At 32.4% G+C, this 18,451-nt stretch overlaps 1 protein-coding gene across 1 annotated transcript in view; it reads left to right on the forward strand.

Annotated features, from left to right (window-relative positions):
• The first annotated feature begins 329 nt into the window (after nt 1–329).
• Tbh (Tyramine beta hydroxylase) overlaps nt 330–18,451 on the forward strand; it is a 179,272-nt gene continuing 161,150 nt past the window's right edge. The window contains exon 1 of the mRNA XM_035351496.2: nt 330–718. Coding sequence (XP_035207387.1) covers nt 398–718 — 321 coding nt within the window. The 5' untranslated portion in view covers nt 330–397. The remainder of the gene's footprint in view (nt 719–18,451) is intronic.

Genomic DNA, 18,451 nt, shown 5'->3' on the forward strand with positions numbered 1-18,451 from the left:
ATATTGAATTTCTTGGCCGAAGATGCACTAGGCATATTAAAATTCTTTTTTTTTTTCTTCTTTTGCTGGCTGCATCCCGCTGCCTCAGTGCAGCCTCTTTTAAAGATGACGGGCCATCAATGACGCATACCTTCATAAAACTCCAGCAAACTGCTTTTCTCCTGGGTTTTAATAACTAAAGGAATCCTGCTGGGAGTTATGTGAGGTATTTCATTAAGCTGCGCCGAACTCTGAATCGTATTATGACGAAGTGACGCAGCCTAGAGATCCTCCCCCCCTTAAAGTCATTTCATTTACAAAGTCTAACACCTTCCTCCCTACCCTTATTTCGAGATCTTCCATTTATCGTCCATCTTGAGAAGCTTAGATTTCAACATTGTCTGGTCAGCGAACAAACATGTTGCTGCGGGGGCCCTTAGTTGTCTTATTCTTATTCCACATAGAAGGCCTGCGGTTCGCAGCAGTGGACAACACACTCAGCAGTGTTCCTTATCATGAAGAGAAGGCTGTACCGTATTTTGAAACAACTTTAGACCAAGATGATAAATTGCATCTTTACTGGACAGTAGACTACGAAGAAGAAACCGTTACTTTTGAACTGAGAGTTCGTGCATCTGATCATGATTGGGTTGGGGTTGGTTTCTCTGATAGAGGAAGCATTACAAATTCCGATCTCTGCGTCTTATGGACTGATAAGAAACGAAAGAACCAATTTCAGGTAAGCAGTTTTGAAAATTAAAAAAAAATTACTTAGATTTATGGCCGTTACATGAACGTCATTGCAGAGCTCGTCAATGACGGAATACATTACTTCGAAAATTTAGTTTTGGTTAAATACGTAACAGGATAAACTGCATTATTTAAAATTATTATTAAACAAAATAATTCATTGAATAATTCCGGTCGCATGATATAGTTTGGTTTCTGTACCACAGAATTTATTCGAACATTGATTACGTATTTAAATATGCAATATTCCTTAAGAATGAATTATTTAAAAAATTTACCAGTGTTTATTCAGAGCGTTAGTGATGAAATTATTTAGAGTAAAAGTTGCATTTTTTAAAGGAATATTCTAATTTGAAACAAGTATTTACACACAAACAGTCACAAATTAAATTAACAATAACGGGGCTTCATCTCATGAGAGAATATATTATTTTCTTTTTGTTTATTCTTTTATGAGGACTGATCCTCAGTGAGAGATTTTCTTGATTACGTAATAAATTAGAAACTATTATAAATACCTTTCAAGTGTTTTTGACAATTGGCTAAATTTAACACATGTCTATTTTTCTAAAGGTTTAAGAGAATTTATTCAGGACAGAGGCAAAATAATCTTCATGCTTTTGAATATTTTAATTCTCTATGATTTTAAAAAATGAAATTGCAAACATGATTTAGCTTGTCAAACTTAAGAAAAATACCACAAATTGACAGTTTGTCAGAGTTATCCTTTCACCTTTGATAAAGTGTGTTTGAATGCCTTTGTGTTTTGAATTCTACAAGGTTTAAAAGCTATACAAATATATTTTTGATGAAATTATTCAGTCAAATATTACTTTTTCCGATTTTTAACTGAAAAGAAACTTATATGTTTCAGCTTTTATAAACATTTTATACTTATAATACTTATCACAAACACAAACATTTTATACTTATCCTAGAACAATTAGAATTAAAGCTGTGGTATTACAATAGTTGATACGATCATGATAGTTGACAAATCAACATCACGATAGATGATTTGTTGACCTGCTGTGGCAATATGTCAAGAGAATCCTTTCAAAAATCCTGTTTATTTCTTTAATTTTTGGACTTACTGTGGGATAAATAAGCTAAAATACTTATTTAAATAGTTTAATAGGCAATTTTTTAAAATTATGTACTGAAAGTATGTGACATATATTTTGTACCTTATTTAATAAGCTAAATAGATATAAAGATTTGAGTTTTGACTTTTCTTGTATATGCATTGAAAACATTAAAAAATGTTCTCTTTGGTTCGCTTCGTACTCTTAATTTGCATAATTATTATATATATTGCGATACATATATTCAGATGCTATTAATTTCATTTAAGAATGGATACGAAGATAGTGTGGATTCTATGCATGGCCACAATGCATGAATGGAGTTGCCGATTCTGCTTAAATGTCTTGCTTAAAAAAAGGCATTCTGACGTAATAAAACTGTTTTAACATATGTAAAACCTACATGTATGACATGTTGTTCACAGAAGTTACTGAACAATGCTTCTTTGCGGCAAAACACAGAATGGCAATGAGTTTCATTGCTTTATTTTGGCAAAAATTCCAAAACGATGTATACGCCTGTTTGAAAGTATGAAAATGTGTTTAGTGGCATAAGTGTTATAAATGATACTGCAAAAAAATTTGGTGAATTTTGTTGTGAGTCTTTGAAACTGTTCCTGAAACTTGAATTTCAGAGATTAAGAACATTTGCGGTAGAAAAAAGTTTAACTTAAATCTCAATCAAAAAGAAGTTTGTGGGCATTTCATTCCAAAATACATAACTCAAAAGGAACATTAACGGTTAGGAGGGAAAACAGTTTTTTAATCCTGAAATAAAAGAAAATGTGGTGGAACATTTAGGAATAGCTTAAAAACTCTTAGGAAAGGTGGATCACTAAAATCTAATTTGTGCGTTTTCTTGGAATTGTAGGCTTCTGTTAAACTACTTAACGCAAACCATGAAACCTTTAGAAGTTCAGTACTCATAAAAGATTAAATTTAGTATTGACTACTATTATGAGAAAAACTAGAATAACTGAAAATCTGGTGATATAGTAAGCGCTGAGATTTCATTATTTTTTTGTGATTTTCAGCATTTTACAGAGTTTTTAACTTCACGAAATTTAAAGATGCTGCTTTGATAAATGTTCAAGTCTTGAAACATATTTTTCGTAATCGCAGTTGTCTAGAGATATTAATTTCTAAAATTTTGCATTTTGGATTATAACGAATTTTCTTCATTGTCATCTCATGTCTTAGCAGTGTAATAGGAAACACTGAAGCACTTGAGACTGCTGGCAGTCGGGATTTCTGGGGTTCGAATCTTGATGAGGAAACAGGTTACTTTCTTAAGATCCAAAAATTTCTAAACACTTTACAGTGATGCCCAACTACAATGTGGTGGATGTTAATTCAGCCTCGCCTGGATTTAGCGACTGGCTCCATCTTTCCCAGGTGCCCCTTAAGTTGAATGGCTGTAAAGACTTTTCTTCTTTCTCACAGTGTGCTTTAGTGATGTAATTGAAATATTTTCAGAAGTAGGTATTTTCGGAGGGTTTGTAATCGGAAGGTCCAGATTCGAACTTCGGTGGCTGAGTATCTGATTTTCCTATTTTCTGTTTTGAAAAGCCTAATAGGTTTTACAGAGTAATTGTTGTTCTTTCATAATTTTTAGTTTGTATTTAAAAGGTTGTAGACTAAATTAGTATTTTTAAAATTTAATTAATGTTTTAGTTACCAATAAACTTAAAATGAACAAAAGTTAAAAAAATACTATAATTTTTAAAGGGGTCCCTAAATGTGGGCGATAACTTATAAGTACCGGAACTTTGTTTTCAACAAGCAGTTTTTGTACAGACTAAAAAAAAATTTCTTTCATTAGTTTAGTAATTTCTTTAATTATCAATTATTAATTTAAAAAATATAATAGAAATTTGCAGAAACTTCTCGTGCAATTATTTAAAGCATTAATTAAAAACCTTTCTTATGTTCACGTAATTTCTGTTGCTTTCTTCTTACGGAATGCTATAACTCGATAGCCCACCAGCTGCCGAGCGGTAAAATCGCTGAACACTGGGGTAGTTCGGTCCGAGGTTCGAATCCCGCGAATGGGCTGGCTGCATGGGTGTTTTCGTGGTTTTCCCCATGTGTAACGTGTATACGAGCCAGTTTCCCTTAGAAAGTCCTCCACGAAGGCATCCCTTCCCTTAGGCAGATAGCCCTCGAGGCTTTGCCGTAATTAAATAACCTAACCTAACCTATAACTTAATAGATTTAATTAGACTTTTAACAAAATAGAAATGCTGATTTATTTTTCAAACAAAACAGTAGAATAAGACCATTTATTCTTGGCAAGATGAAGAGAAAAATATTGAAAAAATTAAAGTGCGGCTTATTTTTATTACGTAGCATATCCACCGGTTTAGAGTTTCATATTGATGATAATAATAATTAAATTAATTTTTTTACGTTTAATATTAAATGTTACCTACATGTGTACGTATATAAGTAATATTTAATATTAAAATAAATATATATGTATGCTCAAATTCCTTTATGATATGTCATGTTAACTTATTTATATTTTTTGCTTGTAAAAGCACTGTGTAAGCTGTAGTAATCTTAAGGGCATGAAAGACAATTGAGCAAGTTCTAAAATTCGCTTAACGTATAGAAACTAAATTGCACTTCGAGATAGTTGTACTACAAATAAGTACTCTACCTTAATTTAAAAGCAAATTATTATTTAAGATTGTTTTAAAACAACTTATATTTAAAACACATAATCGCAATTTATTTAAATAAAGTTTCGGTTTACAAAACTGTATAAACTTACTTGGGTAGAAAACTCTCAATGACAACAATATGCTGTCAATTTAATTTAATTTGTAAATTTTCTTTCATTTTAGAATATTAGTCTAATTTTGTTTTCACAGTCTTAAGTCAAATTAGATATTAATTTATCAAAACAGAATTAATCGGAGATGAAGCATAGTTAGTTTAAAGACAATAGTTAATTTCAAATAATACTTTGTTATAACAGCATGTTTATTAAATATCATTCTATTAATTCCTTCAACTATTCTTTATGAAACATTTTACTAACGACTTCTTCAGAGTTATTTATTTATACGGATTTAACTTTTACATTCCTGTGGTTCTATGGAGATGGATGACGCTTCGGAGTTGAGAGAAAAATAACACAAACTGATCTAAGAACTCATATCTGGTTGAAGAACTTAAAATACTAATGTTTCGATAAAATTATACTATTTAATTGCAGTATTTCTACTATTACTTTTCTTAAAATTGAATAACATACTTTTATTTCTCAAGTAAAGTAAAAAACATATACCATTAAAAGATAAATAATTATGTTAGATACCTATGAAATATCTCTGAATCTCATTGTACTAGGGAGCCAGCAGGTAAAAGCAAATTAACTAAAGCTGTAATTAATGTGAGCGAAATTCCACACAAGTTATAAGACTTAATCAATACTTATAAAACAATGCCTTGATCTAAAACAGTGGCTTTTGAATTCGATCATATAAATACTGGTTGTTTAGAGATCAGTGTAAAATACTGAGATACTTAACATTAAACATCAGCGCGCAGTGATAAATCTTTTTGCAAAATTAATAGTTTTTATATTCTCCAATTTGATTTAAACCTTGAGATGTGATAAGAAACGTGTTGCTTTTTTTACATATAATAATATCTTATTTGAAAATATCTTCAGCTTTCACTTTTTTTCCCCTGGACATTCTAGGAAAATGAATTATTTGACATAATTTTTTTTTGCTGAGAGTTTTTTCTTTTAAATTTTGAAAACAGTGATGAAGTTAATGATCAAAGTCTTAAGTCTTAGTATATATATCTTAGATGTTATGTTGCAGAAAGTAAGTATCGAAAAGTTTCATTGTTGTAAGAATCAAATGCTTTGTATGAAGATTTTTAATTATTTTTTAAAATGTTGCTTAGTTATCATCTTGAAAATCGGACCTTATCAATTATACTAATGTGTTTTATGAAACGAAGTGCAATTATAAATATTAATATCTTTCAGCTATAATTTTTACAGTGAGATTCTGACGTTTTATAATTATTGAATTTATTTAAGAACGCTGCATTATTAATGTGTGAGACACCGGCCAACTGCGAAGGAGAAATTAAGTGGAAAAGAAGACAGTTTTTCTAGTCCATTTTAATAAAGCTGTTGTATGTCCATATTTCTAAAATTCTTATATTTGATAGTGGTTGAGAAAATAACACGGAGCAGCCTATTGATATTTTGTGAATGGGTGATAATATTCAAGCGCAGATTCGAAGCGTGGAAGCTGCCAAAATTCTTTACGCTTATTAGATTATAGAAGTATCGCTCATGCAATTTACACTTTCTTTACTGATGTGCATTGGGGATCATATGAAGAAATTACTTATCATATCTTATTCTGTTTTATGAAATTCTACTGTAACCCAATTAAAATGAAATGTTGAAAAGAAGACGCTTTAAATTTGTGGATGATGTGTTCTGCCCGTAGACTCTGTATTTAAGCGGTTAGTTAAGATGTATTTTAAGAAAATAATGATAGGAAATAATATGTAAAGTAGTAATATTTAAAAAAAGTTAAAAGTGCAGGCAGTCTCTTAATTTCAAATTACCCGAATCAAAGCGCTCTGATCGTACTAACAGCTCCTAATAATTCTATAATAAAAAGGCAAGAACTAGAAACTCTAGGAAAACTGGAGTTGAGAACTGTAGAAAACCTCGGATGACCGATTTACTCATTTCCTTGTTATTCTTGCTCACTGAGCATTGTTTTAGGAACTGGTATTCACATTTCAATATAGTTTGCTATTTCAATATTCACTTCATCGTATGAACTGCCCTCTTTAACACATCGTTCAATAAGTCCCGCGGCTAACTAAGAAAACAAGATCCATTTAAAAAACAATTCACGTTTATTCATCAACATAATCACCATGAAGAGCTATGCAATCATTCCAACGCTTTTCTAACTTTTCGATAACATGCTTGTTAAACGTTTGTCCTTGTCCGCAAAATAAGATTCAGTGGCAGCGATGACTTCCTTATTTAAGCCAAATATTTTCGCCTGGAGCATCTTTTCGAGATCAGCAAACAGCCAGTAGTCACTGGAAACTGGATCTAGGAAGTATAGTGGGTGGGGAAGCAGAGTGAAGCCCAACTCGTTCAATGTAACTAGTGTTTGCATTGACTTGTGGCACGGGGCCATTGTCTTGACTGAAGATGATTTTTTTCTTCATGTGCGGTCGTTTTTTTTGCGATTTCGTCCTTCAGACGAATCAATAACTCACTGTGATAGGCGCTATCTATAGATTTTTACCTTTTTCAAGGTAGTCGATGTAAATTATTCCTCGCGCATCCCAAAACACAGACGCCATGACTTTGCCAGCTGACTGCTGAGTTTTTGGACGCTTTGGATGGCTTTTACCGGCTGCACGCGACTCACTTGACTGCTGCTTTGACTCCTGAGTGAAATAGTGGATCCATGTTTCGTCCATTGTCACATATCGACGCAAGAAATCCTGTTTATTGCGAATAAACAGTGACAAACAGCTCTGTGAATCATCGACTTGTTGTTGCTTTTGTTCCATTGTGAGCACACGCGGCACCCATTTGTGAAACACTTTTTTCATGCCCAAGTTTTCATGTAAAATCATACACGCGCTTCCACTTGATATGTTTACCATCTCAGCAAACTCACGAACTTTCACTTTGCGGTCATTCATCACGATTTTCAACACTTGTTTCACATTTTCCGGAGCGACTGCTTCATTTGACCTACCCGAGAGTGCCGCATCATTTGTATCCGTACGACCGTGCTTGAAATCAGCATACCAACGGCAAATGGTTGTTTTCGATGGAGCAGCGTCTGGATAACAATTTTCAAGCCATTGCTGAGCGTGCACAGTATTTTTGCCCATTAAATAGATATGTTTGATCAACACTCAAAATTCGTTTTTCTCCATTTTGTCCACCAATGCACAAGTAGTGTCACTTTCACCACAGTAGCTTCGCTGTTTCCGGTCCGAATGCCATGAAAATTAGACACGTGTCATTTGAAGGTTAGTTCTTTCGAACAATGAAGTCAAGTTGATACTACTAACAGCATCTTTTGGTTAGTCCCAGGACTTATTGAACGATGTTTTATTTATCCCTTTAAGATCGCCCATTTCTTTTTTTCAAATATGTGTTGGGGAAAGCAAGAAAGTGCAATAGAAATGCCATAACAGTTCGTGACTTAGATACTTTGCTTCCACATCGAAGTGATTCATTAACAAGATTGAATAATGTAATGGATAGAAAACTTTATTTCAAAAAACTTATGAGAATTGTAAGTCTCTTATTTCCTTCAGAAAAAAGAATGAAATTTTAATTCTTCAACATTCACTTCATTTTGTCCAGAAATATCGCCGTGATCATCTCCCAGTTAATGTACGTTTAGTTGTCTCAATATGCTCCTCCTAATTCAAAAGGTGCTGTTGTAGTACCACTACATCAGTATCTCATCTACTTTGAAATACACTGGTCAGTTTTAAATCTTGTTTTTTAAAATTTCTCCGATTTCCTTTCTAAACTTTTTTCTAATACTCTGTTTGTTAGAATTAAAATGCGCGCCCAGCGTGCAGACCAATACACTATGAAGGCATGCTAAGAAAGCGGGAGAAATGCCTTATAAACTCTGTAAAATGAAATCTAGGAGGGCTACCGTAAAGTTCTGGAACTGCAAATTTCTTAAAAGTGTTAATGAGAATGGATTTCTACATTTTTTTTTCAAATTTATGACAAACGGGGGGGGGCTGGAATCCTTTGAAATACACTGGCCAGCATCCCCACAGATTAGGATATCACTGGACTGGCGAAAACAGACATAGGGGGAATTATCCGGTTCCAAGGCATCACCGGCTGTAAAACTCACGCCTACCTGTCCCGATAAGACAACCCCGTTACGAGCATCTCCAGCCAGGAGAGAGGGCTCACTGCCGAGTACTGCTTCGTGAGTGTGGTGTTAAGATATACGGCCGAGAAACTGCTCATGCCACTCCCCATGTTTATGGTTAAACAATGGGTATCCACCACACCTCACCATATCCATATTGGGAAGCTCGTTAGCCGCTCCCCGTTCGGGGAACGTTGCGGCTCCTCCACCGCGCCGAGGTGGACCCTTCATGGAGGTGGAAAGTTTATTCTTACTTCTACAGAACCATTAGAGGGACAGTAAAAGCAAATACGTAGATGCTTAGTTTATTCAGACGTCAAGGTTTAGTGCATTGTTCGTGTTGCATATTATTTTTTAAAATCTGAGAAAAATCTGCGCGATTTATATAAATGGTTTTAATAAATATAAGAAACTGAAATTGATAATTCGAGGGAAAAAGATTTTCTATCCAGCGCATTAAATCTTTTATTGTTTGAAAAGAATCATTAAATTTTTGTACTTTATGTTTCTGCTATTGATGAAGCGAATATAATTAATGTAAATAAAGAAGCGAAATATCTTAGATTAATATTTCGGAGAGTTTTAGATTTGATATTGCTGTTATCTAATAATAATTTACTAATAAGAGCGACTCGCGAAATGAAATTTTTAAAGTTTTACTGGACTTTTAAATAAATCTGAATTTTGCGATAATTAATTGGGTAAATAAAATTAAAAGAAAGGTTTTGTATCATTTGGCTTGGTCATATCACAGGAGCATTTTATACCAAATTTAAAGTCGATATAAAATCCTCCTGAATGTTTTCCTGAACAGTTTAATAAAACTAAAACTGACATAAAAATTCCTTACTTAAAATCCTCCTTAAGTGTTTAAAAGAACTAAAGCTGACATTGAAATCATTTCCATTTTACATCATCCATCTGGCCAGCACTCAGGTTTTCAGATACAGGCATAATTAATGAAAGAATATGTAAATTTTGCAAGAAAGTAAATAGTATTTACAAGCACGAAAATAAAAAAATCTATAATTCTTGCGGTTCAACGACGTTCCATTACTCCTAGTAAGGAAAATGGAAATACTCTCTTGAAAAATTAAATGAGCTTGATTTGCTGTGTAAAAGATAAGTGTACGTCAGTGGGAACCATATGAAGAAGGGTGTGCATTCTGGAATAATTTAACCATTATGTAATTTGTAAAGATATTTGTTTCATTCTTTTAATTAATTTGAGATGTTTCTTCTTGAAGCATATGCAGTAAAACTGCTTCGTAGCTTAGCAACGCTTATAATCTTTATTTTCTGTGGCATAAGATAGGATATTGTGGAAAAGCACTTAAATATTAAGCTTGGATTATTATGTGATACTCGCTTAGAAACCAAACGGATTGAGTTAAATCTGAGTGCAAATAATTGAATAAATTTGTAGTGCTACTGAAAAGCGTATTTATGGAAGAAAAAGCAACGCAGTATTATCTGAAGTTCAAAAGTTATTGGTTAGGTTAGGTTATTGAGACATTCGGTTATTTTGAAGTAGAAGAAGTGAAAAATGAGCAATGCCCTTGCCGGCACTCGAATATGCGCCGAGTGTGCTACCGTTAACCACGAAGACATTCAGAAAGGAGAGAGAAAATACCTTATATACTTACCCTCTCAAACGGCGACTGTGGATTAGGGGACCCAATTACGAAATCCTGGTGGTGAAGAATCATATCATCCATCACCTTTTCGTTCGGGAGCCACTATAGAATCATTACGAAACATGAAAAGTGAGCAATGCCCTCGCCGGGGTTCGAATCTGGATCTCTAAAATACGCTTCGAGTTTAGTTCTACACCACGAAGGCATGCAGGAAGGAAAGAGAAAATACCTTCTACGGTTATGGGAATGTGAGAAAGCACAAGAGAGCTATTTGCATAAGATATGGCATGTTTTCGTGGAGGACTTTCTAAAGGAAACTAGCTTATATTCAAGTTACACTTAGGGAAAAGCACAAAAAAAAAAAAAAAAAAAAAAAAAAAACCACAACACAGTAAGCCCGTTTGCCTGGGATCGAAGCCATATAGAGCTCTCAGTATTCAGCGGTCGTAACCATTCGGCTACTCTTGGCATCCATACTAGGAAAATTAACTGAAAATGACTTTTTTTCACATGAAAGCAAATTCTACTATTATGACTTTTATAGCCATAATATATGTAAATATTAAGCGTTATCAATCTGTACTCTATATTCTTTTCTTTTCTTTTTTTTTCCTTCATTACTGCTTTTTATTGAGAGGATCAATTTCTTTAATCATTAGTTTCAGAGATGCAAGTTTATCTTTCATATATCTAAAAGGTGCATGCTAAGTCCTGGAAAATGGGATGGAAATTCTCTTTTGGTCTCCACTCCTGTACTTATTTACTCGCTAGTTTCACTGATTAGTAGCATTTGCTTCCTAGACAATAATTGGCCTTTTCTAATCTTATGCAAGCAAAATAAATTTATTTTGCAAACAATAAATCTAAAGGTCGCAAATACCCCAAAGCAGAATTATTTGCAAGCATATCTGCATTGATTTGAAATGTCTATTTTTCGTAATATTTTACCTACTTTTCCTAGGCACTGTTTAGAACAGCTAGACAGTATACGGTATGACAAATTCAGTTTGTTATGGCATATAAACAGAAGTACAGTAAAATATGAAAAAAGGTACGTAAATCAATTGAAAATAATTATGCGTAAATGAAAGAAGTATAAAATACATGCAATGTGAGTGATTTTGTTTCTGAAGAGAGAGTAAAAGATCGTTTCTGAAATATTTCTTGCTGCAAGGTAGACTGCAATGGCATTTTGCATTGCATTAAGCTGCCATTTTATATAAAAGTACTCCATATTTCGGCACTTTATCTTGCAAGTACATTTTTCGAATCCTTGGCCACGGGCCGTGGACAGAGCAGAAGTGGCGGACAGGAGAGCTACTTCGTGGTCCTTCTCAATCAGTCTTTCGATAGCCATATGAATTGATAATTAATAATTAATATAATTAATGTAAATAAAGAAGCGGAATATCTTAGATTAATATTTCGGAGAGTTTTAGATTTGATATTGCTGTTATCTAATAATAATTTACTAATAAGAGCGACTCGCTAAATGAAATTTTTAAAGCTTTACTGGACTGTTAAATAAATCTGAATTTTGCGATTTTTGATCTAAAGCCGATTTAAAATGTCCTCACAACTTTAAATTGGTAAATCCCATTGTCTGTCACTCTCACAATAACCGCCAGCAGATCACAATATGCACAATTTCTTGTCGACGTGTGGGATAGGAATTCGTACAGTGGCCCCGAAACATTCAAGAAGGAGTCCTTTTTTTCCCTTTGGTAAAAATTCATTTTCATTTTTTTTGTGCTAGTATTTTCAGATTTAATTTAGATTTAGATCGATTACCTCAGCCATTTTATCTTAGCCATGCTCTGGCTATCTATTAAAGACAAGAGGATTTATACGGACACGCCGCATACACGTCCGCGCAAGAAAGGATGGGCTATAAATATGGTATAAAATATGGCAAAACACTTTTGAAAAAAGAGTATTTTTATTTAAAATACTAATCAAGAAATGTTTAGATTTCATGCAATACATATATACGCATTACATGATTATTGCATATCGTAACAGATTAATAAATAGTATGTGTACTTATTAAATTTAGTACGTTTTTGTGCTGAAAACGAAATGTGGCGTCAGCTGAATAACTATAATTTAAGTACAAGAAAGGCTATATATATATGACACTTTGTCAGGACTTGCATGTCCTTTTACTTGCTTTGGAAATATGCTGTGTCTTGAATAGGAACAGGGAGCTTACTAAAGCTATGTTCAAGTATGTGTGGAATCGACGACACAAGCAGGAAGGGTGTACTGAACCCTTTATTCTCTATAAAGTTACAGGTGCTCCCGTACTACGGGATACAGAGACCAACCACTTGTGGTCTAAACGTGAAAATATAAAACTACTAACTACTAACTAAAAAGCTAACTTTAAATTGGTTTACAAATGCTTAACACTAAGACTAGCCTTTTTAAAAGGTTACGTAGATAATATGCAAACTGCTGAAACTACAATACGTTTTAAATATTAAGAGGATTAAACCTCTGGCCTTAAAGGCAAGCAGCAACTGATTGAAAACTTGTAAGAATGCAGTAGCAAGGCGCCTAACTTTCCCTCTCTCTCTAACTCTTGGCAAAAAGCCATAACTTAAATACTTGGGCGTTAGCAAGTACAATTTGCATAAACAAGTTAAAGCATTTAATTCTGGCCGGAAGTGGAAAATAAGAAAAGATAGTATAGTTTTAAAATAAAATAAACGTTAGTAAAACTTAAGATCCTTACAATTTAATTAAACAAATGCTCTTTCTTAACATATCGCTAACTGTACCCATTTTTAAAACTATTCATTTATAATAATTTAGCTACATTAAAATTACAAAATCTATTTCATTATTTTTCTATTCTTTTAATTGCATTTAGTAATAGTACGTGGAGAAGTAACATAATTTAAATTCATTATAATAATAATAGTATGCTCAAATGTAATCAAATAAAAACTTTAATTATACTACTGGAGATTCGTCACAATCAAAGCCTTTAATACAAGAGTAAGTAGACAATTATTTAAAACGGAAGCTAAGAAATAAAAGCCTTCATCTGAGCTTTGTACTATTTCTAAACTTAGACAAGGGTTCTTCCAAAATACTTCATTTTCATACCATAATATTATATCTTACAATTTGATAATTTTCTGTCATGTAATATAACTGAAAATTATCCATTTCAACCTTGATAAATAAAGCATGATAGTCAGTCGTATATTAATATTGCGCATGAAATCAGGCATATTACAGTATAACGGTAAATGAAGGCTAAAAAGATAATAAGTATGTAAACAATGAAATACATTAACAAAAAAGGAGGTATATAGTGCTTGATAAATTATTTAAAAAAATATCCGTTTGAAAAATAACCGATTGGCGGAAGGTTTGAAAAATACAAAAGCGAAAATGAAATAAATTTTGAATCAGAAAGATTCTGATGCTTGGAAAATGGTTAATATATGCATCAGAAAATAACTTGCTTTAATAAAGCAATTTTAGAAAATTTATTATTACTTAAGGGGAGTCATCATCTTTACACATTCAAAAAATCGAATTTTATTTTTTTTTGCATATTTACAAACTGCACACATTTCTGAGTCTATTAAAACAAACGGCGCTACGATATTCGAATTAGAACCTTAAAAATTGTGAAACAAAGGAAACGATTCTGAAGTAAATATTGCCAGATAGGGCATTTAAATCATCATCTGACGTTTATTTACAATTGTACGCCCAGCTGCTTACTGCTCTAATTTTTACTGTTAAGATCATGTATTTTCGTAAAGCTGAATGTGTCGTACACATTCAAAAATGAATGGCCACTAAATTACGAAAGAGAAAATAAGAAATGAAGGGGAAGAAACTTAGTGACAGTAAAACTCTTAGTGGAAAAGGTCTCCTTACGGACGATACTATAAATCAATTGACAATTTATTGTGGAAATGCTGTTAGAAAACATTGAAGTTCTGTAAAAGATATGCAAAAAGCAGTATGGGCAATATTTTACCATAAATGTTCAACCGACGTGGAACCTACTCACAATTTTTGCCTAACAGGGGAGGGTTCGTGCTGGTCAGAGAGAGAGTGCAAGTAGAAATCTGAAATAGTACAAACATAAAAATTCAATTCCACCATCTGTAATGGATGCTATAAAAGATACATTTAGCGATATTAGCATGCCATTATTACTAAAAAAAGTGTTTAGGAGGATATACAAAGAATCCAAATGAATCGTTGAATGCTTTAATTTGGAAATTGTGTCTTAAAAATTCCGGGTGTAATTATAACATTGTTAAGACAGCAGTTATTATGTACAATGATGGTCAAGTTGGGCAATTACATACTTTGAATGAACTTGGATACCGAATTGGTGATAATGCAGTCAAGTTTGCAGCAGACACTGATCAACATCGTATTCAGTTAGCCGAAATAAGGCAGAGATGTCTAACAATAGATGCTCGCAGAGCAAGAAAAAGAGCCAAACTTGTTGCAATAACAGCTATTGAAGAACAGGAGGGTATGGTGTATGCAGCTGGGCAGTTTTAAACTGTTTTACTGTTATTTGAGAGAAAATATATTGGAAATTTTGAAACTTTTAACTTTAAAACTATTTTTCTCAAAATGGTGATTTTCATACTTGCGCGCACTGTTTAAAAAAATCTGTCATAGCTATTGATTTAAAAATTTCAGCGTACGTACATGATGATATTGCTGAAAAAATGCACCTACCTTTTTCTTCGAAAAATTATTTTTTTAATATTTATATAACTTTACATAAAGATTTTTAATACTTTTTCTGTTTTTTAAGATCTTATTCTAATGGTGTTAATATTCTTTGATATTTTAAAATTTAAATAGGTGAAGAATCATACCTAATGATGTTCCAACACAAAATTGTAAAAATTATTACTGTAATTAAATTTGTATTATTGTCAGTTTGTGCGCAGTGCTTCGATACAAATTTTAAATTTTCGAAAAATACAGTTCGTTTTTTCTTTATAAAACAAATTCTTATACACTATTTGTAAAATAAATCAAGAAAAATAATCATCTATGCATAGAGATGACACACTGAAAATTCCATATATCTATGACCATAACAATTTGACTTATTAAAACTCGAAAATAGCCAAAATTCTCATTTTTTGTCTTGTGCAAAAATGTTGACTCCCCTTAATATTAGTTTTACATTTTACATTATCTAAAGTTAGAGATCATATAAAGCAAAGAACTCAGAGCATGAGTACGTTCTTTATTCCTTTTATGTTACTTTATAAAGAACTATGTTTGACAGACAGGTATTAAATAATCAACATTTTTAATCTGAACGTAACAATGGCTCATACTTAAAGTATGTTGGATATTAATGTTTTCTAATGGTCTTTGTAAAACCTCATACTACATACTGTACTAAACAATTTTCATTTTAGGTTGAATTACACGTAACTCCTTCCTTCCTCAGACGGGATAGTGTTTAGATATATATAATTAGATTCATTTAAATACATTCACATATCTAGTATATTTGCTGCACGATATTCGTAAAGCTTTGCTTTCATTAAAACAGTGTAAAGTTACGATTTTTAAGATTAGGAGATTCCATAGCTATTGGAAGCTGAACGTATAGATCTTAATTTGAGTTATGTAAACAGGATTTAATTTAAAGCTTTGATCTGTGAAGTGCGCATTAATACTGTTAATCACGTACGTTAAGGATAAATTGATCTCTATTCAGAAAAGTTTAAATCTTAACATTAATTCCCAAGAGCATTAACCCGAATTTTCATAGGAAACTTAGGCTTGTGATAAGTGTAAATTCCAGAGGAACTACTGAGTTCAAAATTCCCCAGTGAAGTGTTCCCCAGTGAATTTAGTTCCCCAAAATTCCCCAGTGAATTTAGTTTGAAGAAATTAGCACTATCATAGTGCGAAGCATATTATTTGCTTTTATTTTCAGAGCTACATATAAATCAGTTTATTAGCGTATACCGAACTGATAGCCCTCACAGCTTCTAAAATTCAAAATTCCTGCACACCTCTCGTTATTCCTTTTACCGTTAAGTGGATTGCGATCATGGGTTCGAAAGCATTTCCTTGTGAATTTAAGGAAAAGACATTTATGTCATTTTGATCTTCTGAATTTGCAGCAGATATCTACCATAAAGACTTTTACTCGTTTTTCAACTATTTAGGAGACATTTTAAAATATGTCTAAAAATCTGGAAGCAGGAAAAAATGCTATTCCAACGTTCACTATGGCTTAAAAGTATTGTTACAAAAATATGACAGATTTTTTTGCTTGTTTAAGGAACAACAGAGTGTCAGTTATAATTAATAAGCTTTAAAATTTGACAATATTTTTACACCCTAAGTCATTTCTATTTGAAAAAAAAAATTTCCATTGACGCATATTTTGCTTGCATAGCAAAAGTTTCATACGTAATTTTTCATTTAATCATAATGGGATAGTAGCATATAATGTTAAGCAACTTATGATTTCGCTATAAATATGTAATGTTCGTAAGGAAGCCAACTGCTATCTTCCTGTGCCCAGACTCGAATCCTGGAGAAGACATGGATGTTTGCAAGCGTGCGGTGTTTATACGGCATGAGGAGATATAAAAACAGTGAAGCCGAAAGTGCTCTCGAGAGTCTGATTGTAGGCAAGTTGCGAAAGAGACCCTTGGATACGATTCCTGAGGATTTTTTATCAAAATTGGAAGCAGCTCTTCTTTTCTGATAGCGGCAATTCGGTCGCTGTCGGTGCCCCCTGGGCAATGTTCTCGGTGATAAGAAAGCTTAATGACTAATGATTTTTTTCATTTCCGATGAATGCATTAAGTTTAAAGCGTCAGGGCATTTCGATTAAAAACATAATGAAGAATGCTTTGAAAATGATCAGCTTCTATGTGTTTTTCAAAAGAGGCTTTTGAAAAACACATAGAAGCTGATCATTTTCAAAGCATGAAATCAGTTTGAGACAAAATGGCGCAGTTTTAGTTACATTAGCCAGAAGCGATTATGAAACTTTATAGAGAAAACCGAACAATGACGTATTAGAACGAAAGGCAGACATTCTTTGTTTCTTTCCATCTTAGAAACTAATTTCATTACCCAAAGCAATCTTTCTAAGTTTGACTGTTTTCTTATTTGTCCCAGTCATATTAGTATTACCCTAATCAAACTTGTAGCGAAGTTTAATCTAAATTATTCCAATTCATTAAATGAATAAATTCGTTTTTTTAATTTATGTATTATTTTAGTATCTGTATGCTTCATTTTGACTGCTGTCTGACAGTGGAATTATGAATTTAAATTGTTGACAACATTCTTTATAGAAGGAAAACTCCATGGTCTAAAATAAAACAAAAGGGAAAAGGAAGAGAAATGCGCCTAAAACACAGTCAATCAGAATTATCTCCAGAATTTTATCTTCAAAATAAGTGAAGGAAAAAGTAATTAATAATAATGTAATATGATGGTTAAACATTATCTTTAATGGTAAATGAAATAAATCACACACTTGGGACAAGAATGGTAAGCTACAAAGGAAATCTTAATACCTTGTTTTTGTAAAGGGTAAGACGTTTATATAAGTCGTTTTAATAATCATTATTATTATGAAAAAGAGTTTCAGGAAGCAAAAATATAATTTTAAAGTCATGTACACGCACAACCTCTCATACTTGATTATGTGGGTTACAATTGCCCTTGTATCAAGAAAATGGAATAGTAGTAAATTTTTTCTATTTAATAAGTTTCCTTTTCTTATTTTATTAGTTAGATTCGAAATTTACAGAATGTAACTTCATTAATGAGTTTAAGCTACTCTCTTATCCGTTTTTAACACTTACGTTTTAATGAAAAAGTAAGTTATTACTATATAAAATCATATGTAAAGATGTGAAAAAATAAGGATCTTGTTGCTATGTTTCTCTAACAGTCAAACTATGTGACAGAATAAATATTCACTATAAAATCCTTCAGTGGAAACTATTTTGAATGCTTGGAATAAATTTGTTCTAAAAACAATGAATATTAGTGTTAGCTGGAATACCACGTTAAGATAAATAAA

Source organism: Stegodyphus dumicola, chromosome X1, assembly GCF_044657685.1.
Source record: "Stegodyphus dumicola isolate Sdum_Otavi_A_Nest chromosome X1, ASM4465768v1".
NCBI lineage: Eukaryota > Metazoa > Arthropoda > Arachnida > Araneae > Eresidae > Stegodyphus > Stegodyphus dumicola.